We start from the raw sequence: 20,139 nt of genomic DNA, 5'->3' as shown, positions 1-20,139 counted from the left end.
GCACTAGCCTAACTGGTTTCCCTGCTCAAACCCTATCCCTAGACACTATGCGTCTTCTCAATAGAGCTTTGAGGGGAAAAAAATCATAAATCCTAAGTCAGATCATGCCCCTCCTCTACTCAAAACTCTCCAAAAGCTACCAAGTTCACTCCAAAACAAACAAAAACTACAACCACCACCAAAACAAAACAAAACAAAAACCTAAAAATCATTTAATGATTCATAAGTCTCTAGGAAAGCTATTATCTTTCCAACTTCACTTGCTAGTTGGTTACCCCACTCCAGCCAAACTGGTCTCATTTTTATTCCTTGAACATGCCACGTATATGAGTTATCAATTGCTGAATAACAAACTATTCATACATGTACTTATTTAAAACAGTATTATCTGGTTTAGTTGGATTCCCTGCTTCAGTGTCTCTTACAGACTGCACTGCAATCAACATCTGAGGCTGTAGTCATTCCAAGGCTCAAATGGTTAAAGATCCACTTCCAATCTCACTTACATGGTTGTTAACAAGATTGACTTCCTCAGGGGCTATTGGTCTGACAGCCTCAGTTCCTTACAGGGTGTTGGCCAGAGACCACTCTCTGTTCCTTGCCACATAGGCCTCTCCAATGTAGCAGCTTGCTTCATCAGAGCAAGCAATCCAAAAAGACAAGAAAAGGAATGGTAGCAAAAAAAAAAAAAGTCGGTCTTTTATATCATAACCTCAGAAGGTACATCTCATCACTTTGCCACTCAAGGGAAGGGAATTACATAAAGGAGGGGCTAACACGATGTGGCAGTCACTGGGGGTCTTATAAAAGGCTGTCAATCACATCAGGTATGGTGCCACTCAGGAAGCAGTGGACACCTAGGATATTCTTCTTCCAGGAACATCTGTGGCTCAGTTGGTTGAGTGTCCAAATCCCCACATCAGGCTCCACACTCACATGGAGTCTGCTTGATATTCTCTCTCCCACTGCCCCTTCCCCCACTCATGCTCTCTCTCCAAAATAAATCAATCTTTTAAAAAAATATTCTTCTCCCAGATATCAACATGTTTTATTCCTTCACTTTCTTCCAGTCATTTTGACCTAATATCACCTTCTCAAGGAGATCTGTTCTTTTTTTTTATTATAATTCCCATCCTCACTGCAAACATTTCTCATCCCCTTCTTTATTTTTCTCCATAGCACTAACTGACTCTAAATTTTCATATAATTTACTTATTGTGGTTGATTTCGATTTTGTTAATTTAGCTAAGCTAGTACTGTAGTTCCATTTCCTTGCCTAAATAGTTCCAGGTTATCATAGGCCACAAGAGACATTTTGCCTAGTAGCTGGGAGTTAAACAGCTGTCATATACCTTCACACTTGGAAGGTCAGTTTAGGGCATGAGGCAATGTTATGGATTATGTAAGTTGTCACTTAGTCTGCTAGTTCATTTTGTCCATGTGGGGCTGCAGCCAGATCTGTACCTTCTTCAACTTTTGACAGATCCCATTTCAACTTCTGCAACTCATGGGTCTGTGACAATGGACCATCTCCTCCTACAGATCACCTCTCTTATCAAAGTTGAACCTTGCAAGCACGGAGAAATCAATGCAGATTCTACTCCACAGTTTCATGGATTTTAGTTCATTGTTGCAATTGCCAGTTTTCCTGATTCTTCCATTTGACAGCTATGTTTGACCTTACACTTGATATATCAATATCGATATCCTAGTAGTTCCACTCCTCTGATATAACTCTAATACTCTTATTATGTCTGTTTTGTACTGCTAAAATATAAACTCCATGAGTAAGAAATTTTGTCTGTTTACTGTTCCTGCCCCAACACCAAGAACAGGGGTCAGCATACAGTAGAAAACCACATGGTAGGAACATTAAATATTTAGTGATGAACAACTTTTAAAAACAAAGGCACAAAAAATAAATATTAAAGATGGCAAGAAAGGGAACAAGCTAATATTCACTGAGGCTCTGGAAGAAAGATTCTTTTTTTCTTTTTTTTTTTTTTTAAAGATGTTATTTATTTGACAGAGATCACAAGTAGGCAGAGAGGCAGGCAGAGAGAGAGAGGAAAGAAAGCAGGCTCCCTGCTGAGCAGAGAGCCCGATGCAGGGCTCGATCCCAGAACCCTGAGATCATGACCTAAGCTGAATGCAGAGGCTTTAGCTGAACCACTGAACCACCCAGATGCCCCTGGAAGAAAGATTCTTGTAAAAAATAATTAAGAACTGAGATTTGGGGATGCCTGGGTGGCTCAGTCAATCAAGTAACTGCATTTGGCTCAGGTCATAATCCCAGGGTCCTGGGGTTGAGCCCCACATTGGGCTCTCTGCTCAGCAGGGAGCCTGCTTCCCCTTCCGCTGGCCACTTTCCCAGCTTGTGCTCTCAATCTCTCTCTGAAAAATAAATAAATAAAATCTTTACCAAAAACATTAAAAAAAAAAAAAAGAACTGAGATGTGTCCTAATGGATGAATAGGAAAAATGAGAAATATAGGTTAAAAACAGCATGAACAAAACTAAGAATGGGCATGCTAAGTGTAACATACATGGCAATATGTCCAGAGATTAGACATTTAACCTGATAAGAAGTAGGAACCTATTACAATTTCTGTAGCAAGTGACTAACCTGAAGAAAATGGTATTTCAGGAAATTTAATCTTTCAAAAATATACTGGGTTGACTGGAAAGGAGGAATTTAAAAAGTAGGAAGATAGTTCAGACATGCTATCTTTGGTTTGTCCTAGATTAAGACAATAGAGGATAGGAAAGGAAAAGGTAAATCTAAAAATAATTGTCCAAAAAGTGGTAAGATGGCAACTGCATTAATCAATAGTGGTGTTCAATGATTGTTCTGATTCTTATCCTTCTAAGCACAGAGTGGGATTCCATTTCCCCATCCTTTCAAAGTTAGGTGTAACTGTGCAACTTGCTTTGTCCACGCAGTATGATGCAATGTGAAGACTCTCACTTCAGAATGGAAGCCTTTAAAAACATGTATGTGATTCTCTATCTTCCCATCTCCCTTCCTGTTGCCTAGAAACATTACAAATGGTGAAGGCCTCATTAGCCTGAGTCTCTAAAATGGAGAACACCACAAGTAACACCCGCTGTCTTAAACAGCAAAGATTTTAGATTGTTTGTAACTGTAACATAACCTCATCCATTCTTACATTTTGACATGTCAACAAATTTTTATATTCCCCCCTTTATGAGATGGAGTTTAATTTCTCTCCCTTTTTGTGTGAGCTGGAATTAATAACTTACTTCAAACAAGTGATACCATGTTAACTTCTCAGACTAGGTCATAAAATCATTGGTACTTCCTCTCTTGGATCACTCACTTTGAAAGAAGCCAGCTGTCATACAATGAGGACACTCCAGCAGCCTAAAGGAAATCCACAAGCTGAGGATGAGACCTCCTGCCAACAATTAACATTAACTTGCCAAGCTTATAAGCAAGCCACCTTGGGAGAGGATCTTACAGCCTCAGTCAATATCTTGACTGCAACCTCATGAGATACATACACTAAGACAGACTGCTCTTGGATTCCTGATCCACAAAAATTGTGAGATAATAAATCCTATTGTTTTAATCCATGATGCTTAGGCTAATTTGAAACACAGTAATAACTAACTAATACATTGACTAATACAGAAATACACTAAAACTTGAAAATGAAGGATGGGGGGCACCTGGATGGCTCAGTGGGTTAAGCCTCTGCCTTTGGCTCAGGTCATGACCTCAGGGTCCTGGGATCGAGCCCCACATCGGGCTCTCCGCTCAGCGGGGAGCCTGCTTCCTCCTCTCTCTTTGCCTGCCTGCTTCTCTGCCTACTTGTGCTCCCTGTCTGTCAAATAAATAAATTTTAAAAATCTAAAAAAAGAAAAAGAAAAAAAGAAAATGAAGGATGGAGAGAAATCAAAGCTGACTCCTAGGCTTTGAGTTTTGAATAATTTGGCGATATCACGGATTATAAGTTACTCAATTCCATTGAAGTTTTTAGGCAAGGCTCATGTCTACATAATAAACATTTGAGAGTCCTATAGATGTTTAACAACTGAACAAAGTGTTCAGAACCAAAAACCGTATTCCAGTAGAAATAGAGGAGAACTCTCATTTCCTCTCTTCTAGACATTGTAGTTCTATTACAATTTTCTTAGCATTATCACATTGCTAGTACAAACCAACTGCAGGCTTAGGTTCCCTGAGTATCTTAAAATGAAAATACATCCACAGGCCATTTCCTGGTATTTTCTCCCACTCATTTCAACATTCATGAGAGATGTGCAGTTGTGTTAATTTTGCTTCTCTGAGGATTACTACAGTTAAAACCACAAAAGGAAAAAGGAAATAGAGTAGGGAGAAGTAGCATAATTGAATGAGTATTCTATAATGAGCTGTTTCATGTAGTGTATCAAATGAGGACCAAAGCATTGTCCCACCATCATTTAGAGTTCTAACATTGCATTCTACCTTTAAAATCTTTAAACCAACCTTCATTTACAATAAATTTTTAAATTCTATATATTATTACATGTCTACTGAGTATTCTAAGTCTTAAAGATTTGGCTGAATCAGTGGCTAAATTCATTAGGCTTCATCTCAAATGCCCACAAATATGGATTATCACTATCTCAGCCACAAATTTCACACTAACAGTATATAGAAACCATCACTAAAGCACAACTTGTCTTAAAACAAAAATAAAAGATTAGAAAGTTATGATTGTTTTATTAAGCTCTATTTTAAAACAGTTATAGGTTTACAGAAAAGTTGAAAAAATGGTACACAGGAGTATCCCTCATCCAATTTCCACTACTCTTAAGATCTTACAATACTATATACATCCGTCACAACTAAGAAGTCAACATTGGCACATTACTATTAACCAATTTCACACTTTATTCAGACTTCACTAGTTTTCCAACAATGTCCTTTTTCTGCTTGCGGTTTCCAGCCAGGATACCGCATTACATTTAGGCATTATTGGTCATCTCCTCTGGTGTGACAGTTTCAAAGACTTCTTGTTTTTTAAAACCATGACAATTTTGAGTACTGGTTAGGTAACTTGTAGACTGTCCATCAAACTGATTTTGTCTGATATTTTTTCTCATGGTTTGACTAGGGTTAGGGCTTTGTGGAAGAATAACACAAAAGCGGTAAAAAATGTTTTCATCACATCTTACCAAGGAATACACTATCATTATGACTTCTCACACTCTGTTACTATTGATCACCTGTTCTAGGTAGTGTTTGCTATATTTCTCCACCATACAGCTATACTTTCCCCCTCTTGTCTTACCCTACCCTTTGAAAGCAAGTCTCTAAGGGCAGCCCATACTCAATTTGGTGTTGGAGGAGAGAAAGGGGATCAAACTCCACCTCCTGGTAAAAAATAGCTTTTCAAAATAAATATAAAACTTTCTCAATTCCTTAAAACATATACTGATTGCCTCAAAGCATTCCATAATGCAATTCCATGCTTATTTAATATGAGTCACTCTGACAAGCACTTTATTTTTTTTTAAGATTTTATTTATTTATATTTTGAAAGACAAAGATCACAAGTAGGCAGAGAGGCAGGCAGAGAGAGAGGAGGAAGCAGGCTCCCTGCTGAGCAGAAAGCCCGATGTGGGGCTGGATTCCAGGACCCTGAGATCATGACCTGAGCCGAAAGCAGAGGCTTTAACCCACTGAGCCACCCAGGTGCCCCTGACAGGCACTTTAAGTAAGAGTCAGACACAGTCCTTCACAGGGAGTTTATAAAATAATAAAGATACAACAAGAAAAATCCAAGTACTATAGTGTGTCAAAAAAGGAAATCAAATTCAGTTAGAGTAATGAAAAGTTTCAAACAACAAGGGATATTCAAGCAAAGCACTCAAAACTGAATAGTATTTTTACACCTGAAAATATATTAAAATTGAGCACCCATTTACGATTAAAAACTGAACAAGGTGGGAAGTATGTATAGAGGGAACATATGCCAACATAGTAAAGGCCATATATAATAAGCCCACAGCTAATATCATATTCAATGATGAAAAGGTAAAAGCTCTTCCTCTAAGATCAGGAATAAAAAAGGATGCTCACTCTCACCACTTCTACTCAACACAGTATTGAAAGTCCTTGCCAAAAGCAAGTAGGTAAGAAAAATAAAAAAGGCATCCAAGTCAGAAAGGAAAAAGGAAAAGTGTCATTTCTTGCAGATGACCTGATATTACATATAGAAAACCCAAAGACTCCACCCAAAAAAGAACTGTTAGAAGAAATGAATTCAGTAAAGTAGCAGGATACAAGATCACTATGTAAAAATCAAGTATACTTCTATATATAAATAATGAACTATCACAAAGAGAAAATAAGAAAACAATTCCATTTACAGCTGCATCAAAAAAACAAAATACTTAGAAATAAATTTAGTGAAGAAGGTGGAAAACCTTGGTTTACTGAAAACTATAAAACACTGATGAATGAACTGAAAATGATATAAGTAAATATAAAGATATTCTGCATTCATTGACTAGAAAAATATTGTTTAAATGTCCATACTATGCAAAGCAATCTACAGATTGCTGTCGGTCTATAGATTTGACAGATCTCTGTGAAAATTCCAAAGGCATTTTTCACAGGATTAAAACAAACAATGCTAAAATTTGCATGGAACTACAAAAGACCCTAAATAGCCAAAGCAATCTTGAGAAAGAACAACAAAGCTGGAGACCTCTTGCACCATGGTTGCTAACTATATTACAAAGCTATAGTAATTAAAACAGTAAGAAATCGGCATAAAAACAGACACACGGGGGCATCTGGGTGGCTCAGTTGGTTAAGCACCCAACTCTTGATTTTGGCACAGGTATTTCATGATCTCAGGGTTGTGAGATCTAGCCTGGCATTGGGCTCCATGCTCAGCAGGGAGTCTGCTTGGGATTCTCCCTCTCCCTCTGTTCCTCCCCTCTCTAACATAAATTTTTAAATCTTTTAAAAAAATAAACAAAACAGATACATTGATCAATGGAACAGAATAGAAAGCCCAGAAATAAACCCATGCATATTTGGTCAGTTAACTTACAACAAAGGAGCCAAGAATATACAATGGGAAAGGACAGTCTCTTCAATAAGTAGTGCTACAAAAACTTGACAGTCATATGCAAAAGAATGAAACTGGACTACTGTCTTACACCACACACAAATGAACTCAAAATGGATTAAAGACTTGAATGTAAGCCTGAAACCATAAAATTCCTAGAGAAAAACATAGGTGGTAGGCTCCTTGACAATGATCTTGGTGATGATTCTTTGGATCCGACTCTAAAAATAAGCAAGTGGGACTACATCAAACTAAAAAGCTTCTTCATAGCAAAGGAAATTTTCAACAAAATGAAAAGCCAACCTACTAAATGGGAGAAATTATTGTAAATCATATATCTAATAAGGGCTTAATATCCAAAATACATAAACAACTCATATAACTCAATAGCAAAACATTAAACAACCCAACTTAAAAAATGGGCAGGGGATGTGAACAGACTTTTTTTTTAGATTTTTCAATTATTTACTTGAGAAATAGAGTGTGTACAAGCGAGAGCACAAGCACGGGGAGCAGCAGAGGGAGAGGGAGAAGCAGACTCTCTCCTGAGGAGAGACTCTGAAACCATGACCTGAGCCAAAGACAGATGCTTAACCAACTGAGTCACCCAGGCATCCCTAGACATTTTTCCAACGAAGACATAAAGACTGCCAACAGACACATGAAAAGATCCTCAACATCACTAATAATCAGGGAAATGCAAATCAAAATTACAATGAGGTATCATCTCACCCCAGTCAGAATGGCTAGTATCAAAAAAAAAAACAAAAAACAAAACAAGAAATAACAAGTGTTAGCAAGGATGTGCAGAAAAGAAAACCCTTGTGCACTGTTGATAAGAATGTAAATTCATCCAGCCACTTGGAAAACAGTATGGAGGTTCCTCAAAAAATTAAAAATAGAATTACATATGCTCCATCAATTCCACTGCTGGGTATTTATCTGAAGGGGGAAAAAACCCTACTAACTCAAAAAGATATATGCATCCCCACGTTGAATTCCTAACCGCCAATACCTCAGAATATGACAGTATTTGGAGACAAAATCTTTAAAATGGCAATTAAGGTTAAATGAAGTCATTAGTATAGGCCCTAATCCAAAATGACTGTGTCCTTTTAATGAGATTGGGATTCAGAAGCTACAGAGTGCAAAGGATCTGAAGATACCAAGAGAAGAGAGCCATCTACAGGCCACAAAAAATCTAAAAGCAAATCTGTGGACACCTTGATCTTGGAGTTTTAGTCTCCGAAACTGTGAAAAAATAAATTTCTGTTGTTTAACCCACCCAATCTGTGGCATTTTGTTAGGACTGCCTTTGCAATTACAGATGGTTAAGAGATTCTAAATGAAATCTACTTTGGCAAAACTATGCACTGTGATTTAGTATTTAAACTTTGTTATTGAATCGTACCTTCCCTTCATTAGTGAGATGCAGTAAGATAGAGAAGAAAAAGGGTGATGGGGTGCCTGGGTGGCTCAGTGGGTTAAAGCCTCTGCCTTCTGCTCAGTTCCTGATCCCAGGGTCCTGGCATCAAGCCCCGCATCCAGCTCTCTGTTGAGCAGGGAGCCTGCCTCCTCCCCTCTCTCTGCCTATGTGATCTCTGTCAAATAAATAAATAAAATATCAAAAAGAAAGAAAAAGAAAGAAAGAAAGAAAGGAAGGAAGGAAGGAAAAGGGTGAGAGAAGAGCCTCAGAAACAACTTTAGTTCTTTCACGTTAGAATTTATTTCCTATAGGGGCGCCTGGGTGGCTGGCTCAGTGGGTTAAAGCCTCTGCCTTTGGTTCGGGTCATGGTCCCAGGGTCTTGGGATCCAGCCCCGCATCAGGCTCTCTGCTCAGCGGGGAGCCTGCTTCTTCCTCACTCTCTCTGCCTGCTTCTCTGCCTGCTTGTGATCTCTGTCAAATAAAACCTTTAAAAAAAAAAAAAACTATTTCCTATAAACTTATCATTCCAACTCTAACCATAATAGCAATTTTTGCTCCAATTAAATTATTTCCCCCCAGAACAGTATGTAGGGGTTTCATGAAGATTCTGTAGAGGTCTACTATGGTACTTTATTCACCAGGCCTCTTGATACAATCTTTCCTGGCAGCAACAAACCTTCCCAGAGGGTCCACTACTACCCCAAAACATCGCCTGGAACCTCCCTTTCGCTTCATAGAAGAGGACAAGGGAAAACAGGAAATACATTTAATAGCAGTTAATAAGCACACGTCTTGGACTTAAGAGTATTCCCAAATATTTTTAATTCAACTTTACAATAGGTGACTCTATTTTTCTTTAATTGCACCCTCAAAGAATGTACAGCAGGGAGGTAAGACTCAGGCGCCCGCTTTCCAGAGTCAACCGCGCCCAGCTGCGGCCAGATAGGAACACCCCACTATGGGTCCGTCCGCAAGGCGGGAAATCAGAAAGACACGTAAATCTCCCGTAAACTCTCCTGCCCCCTGTCCTTTGCTTTTTCTAAGCTTGTGTTTACAGACTCTTTTGGCGCGGCTTTCCGTAACGAGTGTAAATACTCCTGACAGAGTAGACCAGAAAAAAGAAAAAAAAAAAAAAAAAAGACTGCAGATCACTGACACCTGCGCTTCAGGAACAGCAATTCCAGCGGAAGACCAAAGTCCGGGATAGTTTATGAACAGACAAAAAAATCAGCTAGTCCCGTATATATTCACCCACCTAAAAATTTAGAAGCTGAAAACTATATAACTTTGTGTTTTGGTAACTACGGCAACTTCAAACGTAACTACCCTAAAGTAAACAGTAAACAAACTTTTCACCTTCCCAGTCGGCCGGATATTAGAGAATCAGGATTCCCTAGTCTCGCGAGAACTTCTGACTCCTGTATGCGCGTGCGTCAGAATCAAAGCGCTGGTGAGCCGCCCAGTCCCCACGACGGGCGGGGGAGGTGGAGCAAACTCTGAGAGGAGGGAGGGGCCATCAGGAAGGGGTGGAACCTTGAAGGGGCCGTGAAGGAAGGAGCGGAGGGAAAAACGCGTGCGCCCCGCCCCTCGCGGCGCTTCCCCGGAATAGCGTCACTAGCTCTATAAGAGAGCGTGCGCCGAGAGAGTGGGCCTTTTACATCCGGGAGGCGTCGGGGTTGGGTTACGTTAAGGTAGGCTGTGTTGTCTTGTGGACCACGGTGGTAATTGGGGCAGAACTTTTTGGCTTACTTAAAATGCAGGAGATTCAAGAGTCTTATAGTGGTAGGTTCACTTCAGCTGTGAAAACCTCTGGGTTTGAAAACCTGAGGAGACTTAGGTGTTCATGAGGTCACGAGGCGGCCACGTGCAGCCCTGGCTGCCGAGTCCAAGAGGCCGAGCGCGCTCGGGTCTTGGGCCCTCGGGCAGAGGCTGGAAGCACAGGGCGACTTCGCCAAAGGTCGTGAAGTCCGCTGTCGGTGTCCAGTGGCCATCTTGAAACTGCTTCGCCGGTACTCCCCCGTTCAGATGGAGGTGAGTAGTGTCTCGCTGTGCATGCGCATCCGTTATGGGATTGTGAATCTCCATGTATCTTTGGGACCTGTCGGCTGTGGCAGTCTCCCTTCCTAGCCATGGAAGAGCATATTCTTGTTTATTGGCAAAGCTGTCACCATTTAATTGGTATCAGATTCTGACTTGCACAAGTAACATTCTTCACTTGAGAAAGCTTGGAGGGTGCTGGGTTATCGGGCACACATCTAACTCTTGGTTCCAATGTTTCCAGGAAGCAGAAGTAATTGTTCCGATGGACGATAGAAAACATGACCTGGTAGGTTCCTTTTTATTAATATTTCGTAGTCCGTCTGAAACCCTTCGTGCTAAGGAATTGGAAGGACAGAATGGGCCCGTTTTTGCTGTTACGTTGTAATTGGAAAGGAGTTAATAGCCAGCTAAATAGAAAGTAACAGAAAGTTGCTAAGACTTCAGCACCGTGATGTGAGTACAGATCAGTGTTTCAACGTTGGTTATCTTCTCTTGCAGGTAATCAAGAAATGCCATGTGCTATGGGTGAAGTCCTGTTTGTTTAGAAGCCTGTGGCGCACTGCCAAAAGGTGATTTTAAATCTCAACAGCTTGGGTATTGAGTGGCTAGTGATATTCTGGAAATTATCAGGGTGGTGTGTTCGATATAGGTCTGAATTTTTTGCCTATAGCCTTTGCGTAGAGAATAGGTGAGCACTTTCTTGCTTGCTATAATTAAAATGCTTGATTTGTCTGGAGAATCCGTGTTCTCTGACTAAATGATAAGGAGGTGGAAAGGTATTTGTCACTGCAAATTATAAAGACTACCTCTTAGGGGAAGAACTGGTGTTGCAGTAGTATGAAGGGGTATCGTTGTGAGGTACTACAGTATTGGGAGGGAAACCACATTAAAGGCAGATACCCCTAAGGGACAGCACAGTCATTTTGTACCACACAAAAGATGAAGACTATGGTATAAGGTGAACAGTTATGCACTTTATTCACACAAATGTGCACAGAACACTTGTGTCTTTTAAAAGTGACACTTAATGCTTAACAAGAAAAAATTAGCTATAATAAAGACATACATTATGAACCAAGTATTCAAGTTTGAGCAAACTGTAGGCTGCCTGTTCACTCTCTGTCTTTAAAGTGTCCGACCTCTGGTTTTAATAAAATTTCAATATAAATGTTCCTTGCATCTGCACTATAGTTTAACTAGAAAGGTGGCCTGTGCGACATTTCAGTAGAGATAAATTTTCTCTCCTGTATTGCACGTTTTCTCAAGCCCTTGTGCAGGTGTGCATTGTGTAGCTCTATCGTTTCTGTAAATGTAAATGCTTTTAAAAATTTCCTTTATCAAAAATCTTGAGCTTTTAGAAAAGTTTTAATGTTCTGCCTGATACAGCATTGCAGTTCTGTACACTATTAAGCACCTTTATGTTAGCACCAGTTTTTTACAAAAAGGACACAAGTGGATGCAGTGGAGAAAGTATTGAAGCCCCCTTCATGTGGATTTAGCCTTTGAAGAGGATTACTTAACTGATCTTGATCCTAAAGTTCACACTGACCTTTTTACCTATCTTTATGCATCTATTTCTTGGATATACAAAAACTGTTTAAACCTAAGGGCTCTTGATGTTAGCAATCATAATCTGGTGGTGATTGCTTAGGGAGCCTGAGGGGCATGCCTTCTGTGTTTGAGCAGAGATTTTGCATTGCTATCAGGAATGTCCTGAAAGGGTACATGGTAAGCAGCTGTCCCTTACTGGTTTGGGAATTAGCCAAAGGGGAAAATGGCCTGCAGACCTCAGTGGAAGGAGGAAAGAACATTGTTAGTACTGGGTCAGTACTGGATCCCACGGGCTTAGCTTAGCCTCTGAGTATGTTTCTTACCAGCCTTTTATAAATTATCAGTGAGGTGCATAGCCACTTAATGCAGGGCCTGGCATGTAGGTGGTATATGAATTAAATTAGTGGACACAAGTTAGAGTTTTCTTCCCACTACATGAGCAGAGAAAGCTTTTTTAATAGTTATTTTTACTAGCTGGGACAGGACAGTAGACATGTACATGTTTTGGTCATTACAAGAAAGTTGGCAATAGATGGCACTCTCAGTCATGGTACAGCAAATTGGCATGATGCCAGGGAAAAATAAAGCTGTAAATTTTAGGGTAGCTGAAAGTAACTGCTAGGGGATGTTAACAAGTAAGATGGATAAATTAAGTTGTACATCCTAACAATTTGAAGACATTCTTTACTCTCAGGTATTCCAAATTTTGCTAGGTAACTAGAATATGTTGCATGGTACAAAGGCTTCATTCAGGAATGTATTGTGACTGATCCTATTCCAGTTTAGGTTTATAATGGATTCCTTCACCTTTTTGGCCCTTGATTTCCTCATTTATCAAAGGCTACAGAAATTTCATTGTGGAAATTTCTCAGTCTTGAAGAAAATCTGAGCTTAATTACACAATACTATTTTTAATAAACCGTATTGATTCAGTTATAAACTTGTAAGCCAAATGAAGACTGCCTTATTGCACAACTGACAGTAATCTCTGGAGAGTGATGAGAATAAAGATTCAACAATGCTAATCAAGAATAATTAGTACTACACTGAGGTATCTAACAAAGAATGTTCACATCACAAATTTCTCAAGCAGCAGTGGTGTACATTATTTAGTCACAACACAAAAGCAGGAACATGGCTCTCATCCCCATAAGTTGGCATCTCTGGCTGAGTGTTAATGTAGAGGTTGAAAATTTTCCAACATATTCCCTTCAGATTTCTGTGAAGGATTATAATTTGGTGACACTTTTTATCCAAGGTACAAAGGCTGAGACTTTGGTATAGACACCAGGTGAATCCTTGGCTCCACAGCCGTACCCCCAGGAGGTCACCCCATACACAACCCAACTCTCTCCTGACCGAACACACATGAGTGGTCCTCCACTGTCTCCCTGGCAGCTGTCAACACGTTTGTGTTCCTGCAGATTTCCAGCACAGAGCATTCTTCCTGTAAACCGACCCTTATAACGTTCTTCACAAAACCTCTTGGGAAGCAGGGGGATGGCTGCTTGTTGTAGAGTTCTTGAATAAGCTTTTCCTAGTCAGACCAAATAATCTGAATTAGATGACAGCTAAAGACCTTACAGAAAACATTTAACAGTTAAGTGAACATTTAATATTCTTAAAAATAAAAACCTTACTGTGATCTAGTGTAGTTTAAATGAGTAATAACTAAATGGTTTAGGACATAAAGTGGCAAGAAGTACTCTAAATGTAAGCATGGCATTTTATAAGTACTGAGAAGCAAAACATTACTATATACCAAACAGGCCTAAGTTTGACCATTTGAGGTTAGTGTACTCTACTGGCAAGCTACTCATTGTACAGTGACTAAAATGTAGAACTGATATTCTCCACGAGTCTTTTCTTGGATGTAAATTGCATTGTTTTTCTTGCACCGTATTTACTCAACTGGAATAACTCATAATAAAACATTGTGTGAAACTGACTCGACTTTGTCATTTCTGTTAAATTATGTGTCTATAGGAAGGTAAATGAACCTTCCCTCATGAATTGTAATAGATATAATTAAAAGCCTTCCCAGAAACTCAATTTGCCTCATAGATGCCCGTAGTGTACAGAGAAGGCATGTACTCTAGATTTGATAATTGTATCATCCAAAAAGTGTTTTCTCACTTTTCTGCAGCTATGAAATAATGCAATTTTGTAATTGCTTTGTAGCCCATATTTTGTGCAGTGTCTGATGAACACAAGTGTTGACTAAATAAAACACTGAAATTATCACACAGGGAACAACTACTTTCATGGTCTTTCAAGAGTACAGTGATCAGTGTTGTTCATTTTTAATGGAAAGCAGTCGGTCAACCTATCACTTCTTCCTCAATAGCCATTTGTGAATCAAGCACCCAATCCAGGTAAGCCCCACATCCGTTTCAGGGGCCATCCTGAACAAGCACTAGCTGATTTAATTCTGTAGCAAAGGCAGTCCAGAAAATTGTTTGCCTGACTGAAAAATGAACATCTTGCTCTAGCTTTGGGGTTGGGAGGGTGGGATCTCCACTTGAAAGCAGCTGTTCTTTTGTCTGTTCTATATTTAGAGATTTTCCATAAAATTGAGCTTGATAATAGCCTTCATTACAGAAAAAGCAAGGCCATCATATACCAAAGCCCTCTGCTGGTGTAGCTATATCATTGTCCTGGAAAAGTTAAAATAGAGTCAGCCAGGCACATGTGTTGGAGTAGGGTCTTAAAAATTGGTTTCCTCGGTCTCCCTGCTAGTCTGGAACCGAGAGTACAGGATTCTCTATCCTATAAGGCAATTGAATTCTGTCAATTTGTTCTAATAATAATGGTAACAGTACCCTCAGGATATGAATCCAAATGTTTGGCAGAATTTCTAAACAACTAAGCCTGAACCCAGGTTTTCATAACCATTGTACACCCAAAAAGTACTGATAATCCCAGACACAAGAACAAGCCCAGGTCTCATTCGTTCTTTGTATTTACATTACCTGTGTCTCCCCATCCTGTTATGTAACAGTTGGAGGCAGTTTTCTGTGGCCTCTCTCTCCGGAGTGGCAAACAGGCCGGCAAAACATGGCTGCTAAATCTAACACATTGCTCTTCTGGTCCTTCTAATCTAACCAGAGCGATGTCATAGTCACTGCTGTCAGGTCGATAGCCCCGATGAATCACAATCTGCTGAACTCCGATTTCTTCTTCAAATTCTTCTGGCACCAAAGTATGATAATCCCCAACCCTAACAGCATAGTTCCTTGTGCTGTTACCATACCTGAGGGGCAGAGAGTAGTAAGCGGTTGGAAACAACTCTCAGGGACAGTGGATTGAGCTACTTTCTTCCTAATCGTTATCCCTTTCTGTAGTTTACCCTTTCCAATTCTCTGAGCCCACCACTCTCGGCTGTGTACTTCAAACCCATTTCATCGCTTCATTTCACAGCTTAATCCAGGTTCCCGTGTAATCGTTTCCTGAGAAGAAGCAAATGTGGAGCACAAGTAGCAAATAACAGCTAATTGTTAACTTGTTATTTTCCCATCATGAAAAAAGATGAAAACAGGAACAAACAGTATAGAGTAAAATTACTGTCTTGTATTTGCTGTCTTTGTTGTTCTATCATTTCTGAGATGTTAGTTCATCAGAAAGCTGGAGAGCAGAAATCATCGCTGGTCTAGCTTTGTATTCCTCAAAGCACTTAGCACAACCCACTTGACTCCTGTTTCTGTGAACTGAATGCAAACCAAAACTATATTTTCAGGGTGACATATATTCAGTATATTCTCTCAAATCTGTCCAGATGTTATCCAGATCTGATTGAAAACTGCAGTCTACCCTTTGTCCTCCAGCACTCCCAATATCCTTATTCTCTCTTTACCACTACTTTCTAACAGGCCATCTGAGTTACTATTACATTTGTAGCTCTGTCTCCCTCTGCTTAAACAAGAGCTATCCACGGGCAAGAATCTTTATGTTCACTGATGAATCTTAAACACAACAGTGATCCCTGTTAAGTAGAAATGCAGCATATATTTTGATTCAGTAAATGAATGTATATTTTTAATGTGTTTTTCCCTTAAACTATTCAATTTAAGTAGAAACAATATTTACTAAATTGAGAGTTCTCAGCTTGTTTTTTCAACCACATACCTTGATTGTGGTGGATCAACCTAAAGCAGTTTCCCAACCTCAGCACTACTGACATAGATAAACCAGATAAATCTCTGTTGTGAGAGAAAGGCTATTCTGTGCATTGTAGAATGTTTGGAAGCATCCTTGGCCTCTCTTCACAAGGTGGCCAGTAAAGCACATGCACACACCCCTCAATTTTGACAACCAAAAATGTCTCCAAACATTTCCCTGTGTCCTCTCTGGTGCAAACTGGCCACAGTTGAGAACTACTGACATAGACTACATGATCCACCCCACTTCCTGATTACTTCCTCTTACTCACTTAAGATTCTATAGCACCTTGCTTACTTACCACCTACCACTACTTAAAACATTCTTGATGGCTTAATTTCCAAAATGCCCTTTTAGTTCCCTAACTTTCTCACCTACTCCCATCATGATACCCAGAACTGGTATTCACCAAATACTACACATTTTTAAAGTCTTGATTTCAAGCATTTCCTACTTTCCACCTCCCATTTTTACAGTTTTAACAGCTCTATACTCTTTCAACCCCATTAGACTTCAATCCTTTAATCCCACTAGTTTCATTTACTGCAATCTCACACCACTTATGATTTCCCTTTTTTACCAGGCTTGGATTACACAATCACTCTTTTGCAAAAACTCAGTCCTTCATTCCTTTCATATGTGGTTTCATCAACTCAGCTCCTACTTTGGGCTAGCATCTGATTTTGAGTTGGGAAAACATGTGGTACAGCTCTCACCTTAATTCTTTTAATGAAAACTTGGAAGTCTTACACTAGATAGGAGACCTGTACTTGAATGTGAATTTAGAGAAGTCAGGATTTTCTAGTGACTGCCTATTTAAGTACAACCTCACATTTCCTCCTATAAAATTACTGGAAATTCTAAATTGCTCAAACACTAAATACCCCTATATGGGTCTTGTGGTATATAAAGTAGTTTACTTAACTATGTCAGCACAAAATACTGAACAGTGCAATGAAGATGATATCTCTTTTTCTGCCACCTATTGCTGATCTGTAATACTAACAATTTCCTGTGATTCCTTGATCCTCCACTTCCAACCTTAAGTCATCACAGATCTTTAAAATTCAGAAGGCTTCGGGGTGCCTGGGTGGCTTAATGAATAAATAAAATCTTTAAAAAATAAATAAAATAAAATTCAGAAGGCTTTTTATACGTTGTTCCCAGAGAATACACTCTTGTGGATTCCACTTCAAAATTTAAGTGAAGTTTGGCATTATTTCATATCCTGAAACAGTAAAAAGTAATACTCATGGAAAAAAATCAGATTTAAATACATCATTTCTACTTTCTTTTTTTTTTTTTTTAAAGATTTTATTTATTTATTTGACAGAGAGAGATCACAAGCAGGCAGAGAGGCAGGCAGAGAGAGAGGAGGAAGCAGGCTCCCTGCTGAGCAGAGGGCCCGATGCGGGCCTCGATCCCAGGACCCTGAGATCATGACCTGAGCCGAAGGCAGCGGCTTAACCCACTGAGCCACCCAGGCGCCCTCATTTCTACTTTCTGTGTACTGATACTATTATAAAAATTCAGTATGCCTAATTAATGTATTCAGGTTTTGAAGTAAAACCTCAAGTGATTTAACACCTTTCTAAAAAGAATAATGGCCAAGGGGCACCTGGGTGGCCCAGTTGATTAAGCATCTGACTCTTGGTTTTGGCTTAGGTCATGATCTCAAGGTCATGAGATTGAGCCCTGAGTGGGACTCCACAATCAAGGTGGAGTCTGTTTGAGATTCTGTCTCTCCCTGTCCCTTTGCCCCTCCCACTTTGCTCTCGTGTGCTCTCTCTCAAATAAATACATCTTAAGGGGAAAAAAAATTGCCAATATATCCTTGGAAGTGCTGCTGAATGTTTCATATATCTTTAGCATAGAGTTGAAGAAATTATCTTGAGCTCCACTGTCCAGTACTGTAGCCAGTAGCCACATGTGGATAGTCTGAACTAAAATGTGCTCAAAGTATAACATACACAATGGATTTGAATACTTAGTATGAAAAAGATTGCTAAATATATTGTCTTCATAGATAATAAGTATTAAATATCCCAATTTTTATATTTTGCAATAATAGTTTGGATATACCAAGTTAAATAAAATATATAATTAAAATTAATTCAGCCTCAGTTTTTTTTAATAGTTATTTAAATATTAGAGAATGCACATGAGCAGGGGGAGAGGAAGAGACTCTCAGACTCCCCACTGAGTGTGATGTGGGGTTCAGTCTCAGAACCCTAAGATCATGACCTGAGCCAAAATCAAGAGTCAGACATTCAACTGAGCCACCCAGCTGCCCCTGACCTATTAGGTTTTTTTTTAATCTTCTAATGTGGCTACTGGAAAACTTAAAGTCACATTTGTGGCTCACATTGTATTTCTGCTAGACGGCACTGGTCTAAAGAAACAGTTTGGCATAAACTAGGTACCCTGTTTTATTATATCTCTCTAATGCAGTCTCTTATATTGCTTATAATTTTTAAGCCTGAATTATGGACATTCCCTTCATATGTGAACTTCTTATATCCTTTCAGATAATTACATTACTGTTCACCAAAAAAAAAAAAAAAAAAAAAGTCATGGCTGCAATATTTTCCCCTCTTTGAAATACAGCTGCGATACTTTGCTAAAGTAATCCTTGTATCTAAACTAGCCATATAAATATATTCTACATGATCTAAAAATTGAGTCTTCAGCCAGTAAACAAAGAAACGACATTACTGCAGCAAGGAAATTTTGTTTTAATTAAAATACTCCATTGTTAAAGTCTTGGGCAATCTTGCCTTAATGTGTCACCTCATGCCTGTGCCTGGACTTCTGCAGCAGTCTGTCCAATAGCCTTGCTGCTTTGAGTTTTAACTTTTTCAGTCCCTTCATCATAACTACAGCCAGAGTGAGGTTTCAGTCTGACAACACAACTACTCTTTTGTATACCCTTCAAGGGCTCTCCATTGTCTACACAATAAAGTTCAAATGCCTTACATGATATGCAAATTCATCCAAGAATGGCCGTTGCCCACCGGATACCAGCCTGGTCTCTCTGCCCCTATCATTTTAGTTGCTTGAAGAGGTGTCTCATACACCTGTCTTTATTCAGACTACTTGCAGTATCATCCCACCCCTCCCATTCTAATAATGGCAAAAACTGGTTTTATCACTCAAGTCTCAACTCCTAGGAAGCTCTGCCTGCCCTACCCGAAAACTGCCCAATCCTGTCTTTGAACACTCCCAATCACACTGTTCTCACATTTATAACAGTTTCTAAGACTAAGTTATCAGGTCCTCCCAGGTAAAGACTCTGTAGGTGTAGGAACTATGCTATACTCATTTTTGTATCCTCAGCACTAGGCAAGGTGGGTGGCACAGGGAAAAGTTTTAATCAGTGTATGTAAAACTTCTTTTCAAAGATTTCCACATCTGTATATATACACTGTCATCCCTAACTTAACTGAAGTCAGAGTCCACTTCTCACCAGTTCTATAACACCATCACTAAAATTTCTAGTACTTTTTTTTTTTTGAGAGAGCAAGAGAATGTACACATGAGGGGAGGGGAATCGAGAGACACACAGAGAGAGAGAGAGAGAGAATCTTAAACAGACTGTGTGGAGTGTGGAGCCCATTGTAGAGCTAGATCTCACAACCCCAAGTTCATGACCAAAATCAAAAGTCACACACTCAACAACTGAGTCATCAAGGCACCCCCTATTACATTTTTTTAAATCCCCCAAATATCTAATGTTCTTGTTAATGCTGCTGTTTACCAGAATTACCTGTACCACTTCTAAAAATATAAATTTTCAGGCTACACAATCTCTGAGAATATTAAATTAATAGGGCTGACATAGGACCATAGGTGATTCAAATTCACAGTCAG

The 20,139-nt window shown here is 39.3% G+C and overlaps 1 protein-coding gene and 1 long non-coding RNA gene across 3 annotated transcripts in view; one reads left to right on the top strand and one right to left on the bottom strand.

The window, feature by feature from the left end:
- Nucleotides 1-10,105: 10,105 nt before the first annotated feature.
- On the top strand, nucleotides 10,106-14,059 carry LOC309862955. The gene is made up of 3 exons (XR_014310813.1): nucleotides 10,106-10,551; nucleotides 10,802-10,846; nucleotides 11,059-14,059. It is a non-coding gene; the product is annotated as an uncharacterized lncRNA (long non-coding RNA).
- The window catches only part of PRSS12 (serine protease 12), a 76,354-nt gene continuing 67,729 nt past the window's right edge, over nucleotides 11,515-20,139 (bottom strand). For both annotated transcript variants that reach the window (XM_082727393.1, XM_082727392.1), the window contains 2 exons: nucleotides 15,084-15,364; nucleotides 11,515-13,648 (listed from right to left, as the gene is read on the bottom strand). In XM_082727393.1, coding sequence (XP_082583519.1) covers nucleotides 13,341-13,648; nucleotides 15,084-15,364 — 589 coding nt within the window. In that variant the 3' untranslated portion in view covers nucleotides 11,515-13,340. The remainder of the gene's footprint in view (nucleotides 13,649-15,083; nucleotides 15,365-20,139) is intronic.

Source organism: Mustela nivalis (assembly GCF_964662115.1).
Source record: "Mustela nivalis genome assembly, chromosome: 4".
In the NCBI taxonomy this organism is placed as follows: domain Eukaryota; kingdom Metazoa; phylum Chordata; class Mammalia; order Carnivora; family Mustelidae; genus Mustela; species Mustela nivalis.
The sequence above is the reverse complement of the archived record's forward strand: the minus strand, read 5'-3'. Positions and strand labels throughout refer to the sequence as shown.